General features: G+C 38.9%; 1 protein-coding gene across 1 annotated transcript; it reads left to right on the top strand.

The window, feature by feature from the left end:
* Positions 1-252: 252 nt before the first annotated feature.
* Positions 253-3,039, top strand: LOC104942204 (low affinity immunoglobulin gamma Fc region receptor II-like). The gene is made up of 4 exons (XM_010767402.1): positions 253-462; positions 1,449-1,706; positions 2,431-2,670; positions 2,897-3,039. Exons 1-4 carry the CDS (start codon positions 432-434, stop codon positions 3,037-3,039), a joined length of 672 nt encoding a protein of 223 aa, XP_010765704.1. The 5' UTR covers positions 253-431.
* The last annotated feature ends 317 nt before the right edge of the window (positions 3,040-3,356 follow it).

Below are 3,356 nucleotides of genomic sequence, written 5' to 3' on the forward strand. Positions count from 1 at the left end.
CAATTAAACAATGTAATTCGAAATCAATGATCGGTTTCGTTAAATCAGGTTTCACTACAACAATAAACATGATACAAAAAGTTATATTACAATCAATATCTTAAATCCTACCACAAAAAAATCGAACAAAAGATGATTACAAATATATGAAAAAAAAAAAAATAGGCCTATACCTTTTTATTTAACAGTAAAAATGAGAAAATATGAATATTACGATGTGATGTTTTATAATAAAGATGCTAATGCTGAAAATCAGATTATCCTCTCGCGAAGATAAACATTTCTGTATTTCTTTTTTTTCTATAAATGCAACGTAACTACAGATAAAATGGAGGCTGTGACATATTTCACACATGTGAGGAGAGAGAGAAGCAGGAAGCTGCTGCCTCTCAATACAACCGTGACTGTATGATGAGAGTCAGCCAGTCAGCATGGAGCTCACCACACTGTGCACGGTGCTCGGTGAGTAGATTATATATCATTACAGTAAACACTATTTATTCTATTTATTATCAGAGTTATAGTATTATGCAGAGTCAAGGAATCTGCTTTGGAATTAAGATGTAAAAAAAGAGCAAATATATAACTATCTACTTGTATAACATTCAAACAATTCAATTGAATATTTACAGTAATATACACAAAATACAATATAATTAAAGGAATAATATGTACATTTTCGCCAATTCATGTATTTTACAAGCAGCGTAAAATCGATTGCACGATTTTATTTCTTCATTTCTTTGTCTTAAGTATGCATAGTTTGAATCTTGCATAACATCTACGTTAAGTGTTGTTATTTACTTTCTCTTATTTAAAAGTGATCTTCGCTTCATGAAACTTTCTGTTGCATCTTCACAGTGGAAACTACAAGAGGGAATAATCTGTAACGAATAATACTCAAAATGATCAGCAATCACCAGAAATGCTTTTATCCAATAAAGGTGAATCATTCTCATCTTTACGCAGCTCTACCTCATTGTAGCTTTGATAAACTACTTTTCACACGTTCCTCATGTGGTTCCATATGTTTGCATCACCGTGTGAGATGAGATGTGTAGACGCAGCTTTGTCTTCAAAACGATTATCTTGTTGTGGTTTCAGGCCAACATGAAAGCAGCTAAATGCAATGTAACCTGAAGCTGCAGATCTGGCTGATGTCAGACCGACCGAGAGGGAATTGTGTTAAATAAATATAAAATAAATAAATAGAGAATGTACTAAACAAAATTACTGTGACAATATTAGCTGACAGTGAACGCAGCTAAGAGGTTTGTTTCTGATCACATTGACGCCTCGCTTATTGCTCGAATAACATCCGTTGTGAAACAAAAAGAAAGACCTTGTGAGGACGGTTATCGAACGTCTACACATTTAGTTTTTCTGCAAAACAGTTTTCTGGTGAGGTGCAATTACAATTTTAAAATGTCTTTTTTCTTTCCTTGCAGCCACTCTGAGAGTCCTGCCCAACAAATCCCAGTTCTTTAAGTACGAGGTTGTCTCTTTTAGCTGTGAGGGAAACTCTTCTGAGTGGAAAGTGAAGAGGAACACATCCAGAAACAAAAATGAAGATTGTCCAAATTCCCCCGACAGAAAAACCCCCTACCACTGTGTTATTGAGGACCTTTACAGCTTTGACTCTGGGGTTTACTGGTGTGAGTCTGAGGTAGGAAGGTGCAGCAACAGCGTCAACATCACTGTGACCGGTGGGTTTCAACAACAACAGTTTGAACATGCTAATTCAACAGCATTGGTGGTACGTTCAAGTGCTGCTAACAACCTGTTTCTGTGTTTTTCTGACATGCAACTTCTTGTTATAGCAGGGTTTGCTTTAAGGTGGAGCTACCTTGTGATTGACAGGTTGCTTACACAGTGTTGAACATGTTTTCTCCTAAAACTTTAACATTTTAAATTCAGAAAAGTAAGATTTTGGTCGCCTAGATATGTCTTCAACGTTCAGCTTTGTTCATGTTCAAGTGTCAACTGTGGTTTAAAAAAACAGGAAGGGGACGGCAAAAAGCCACGATGGCAACAGCCAAAAAGTAATTCATAATAGTTGGTTGTTAGACTTTGGACGTTGGGTGGTACTTATCTTTGGCCTCTCATGTCACTTCTGGTTCTGTGATGGCCAAAAAACGCCAACAAACGGTTGGTGATAGTCAAAAATAAAGATAGCGGTAACATTGAAATAGCAATTGAAAACAAGAAAAAGATGGAGTCAACCAGAAACCCAGATAGCAAATGAACACATGGCCAATCTTGATGCTTTAAAATAGTCCACAAACCAGCAGGTGAGGCACCACTTCAAATTAAATTATACATTTAAATGGAACAAATGTCTACAGGCAGAGTTTGCGCAACCTCAAGATGCACAGAGAAGGAAAAAGATAAAGCAGTTGTTTGGTTACTTCACATGTTTCTGTCTCTCAGGTGGTTCTGTGATCCTGGAGAGTCCTGCTCTTCCTGTGATGGAGGGAGAATCTGTGACCCTGATCTGCAGAAACCAGACCTCCACCCTGTCAGCTGACTTCTATAAAGATGGCCGCCTCATCAGGAGCAGCTCTACAGGAAACATCACCATCCACAGGGTTTCTAAATCTGGTGAAGGACTCTACAAGTGTAACATCTCTGATGGTGGACAATCACCAGACAGTTGGCTGGCTGTCAGAGGTGAGATCAGCCTTAAAGGTCCAGAAAACATCTTCTACTGATCCCCTCATTTCAATCCACTCCAAATTATAATTTGTTCAGCCTTGGCCTTTGATTTCCACAAAATGTCAGGGAAATCGGGCCAGTAATTATTCTGTTATCCAGCTAAACGTTTATTGTAAAGCACTCGGACATGGTGTATACTTTCTGTTTCTGCATGAGGCCCACCTGTGGTATTTCTGTTTAGCAGCAGTGCATCAGGAGTCGCCTGCCCCCCCCTCTGTTCTGGTTTTACTTCCTGTGTTTGGTGTGTGTCTCGCGCTGGGCTCTCTGATGCTGCTCGGCCTCAGGAGGAACCACAAAGGTCAGCCTGCATCTCGAGAAAACTGAGACTGCCCTCCTACTGATGTTCAGGTGTATATCAGTATGTAGTGTCTCTACTTTAAAGAGTCCTCTCCTGCTGATGTTCAGATGTACATCAGTATGTAGTGTCTCTACTTTAAAGAGTCCTCTCCTGCTGATGTTCAGGTGTATATCAGTATGTAGTGTCTCTACTTTAAAGAGTCCTCTCTTGCTGATGTTCAGGTGTATATCAGTATGTAGTGTCTCTCCTTTAAAGAGTCCTCTCCTGCTGATGTTCAGGTGTATATCAGTATGTAGTGTCTCTACTTTAAAGAGTCCTCTCCTGCTGATGTTCAAGTGTATAT

The sequence above is a fragment of the Notothenia coriiceps genome, unplaced genomic scaffold (genome assembly GCF_000735185.1).
Source record: "Notothenia coriiceps isolate Sejong01 unplaced genomic scaffold, NC01 NC01_scaffold00004319, whole genome shotgun sequence".
Taxonomy (NCBI): domain Eukaryota; kingdom Metazoa; phylum Chordata; class Actinopteri; order Perciformes; family Nototheniidae; genus Notothenia; species Notothenia coriiceps.

Coding starts and splice junctions, on each gene's coding strand:
- LOC104942204 (XM_010767402.1), top strand. CDS start 432: ATGGAGCTCACCACACTGTGCACGGTGCTCG. Junction 1,707..2,430: donor CGTCAACATCACTGTGACCG/GTGGGTTTCAAC, acceptor TCTGTCTCTCAG/GTGGTTCTGTGATCCTGGAG. Junction 2,671..2,896: donor CAGTTGGCTGGCTGTCAGAG/GTGAGATCAGCC, acceptor ATTTCTGTTTAG/CAGCAGTGCATCAGGAGTCG.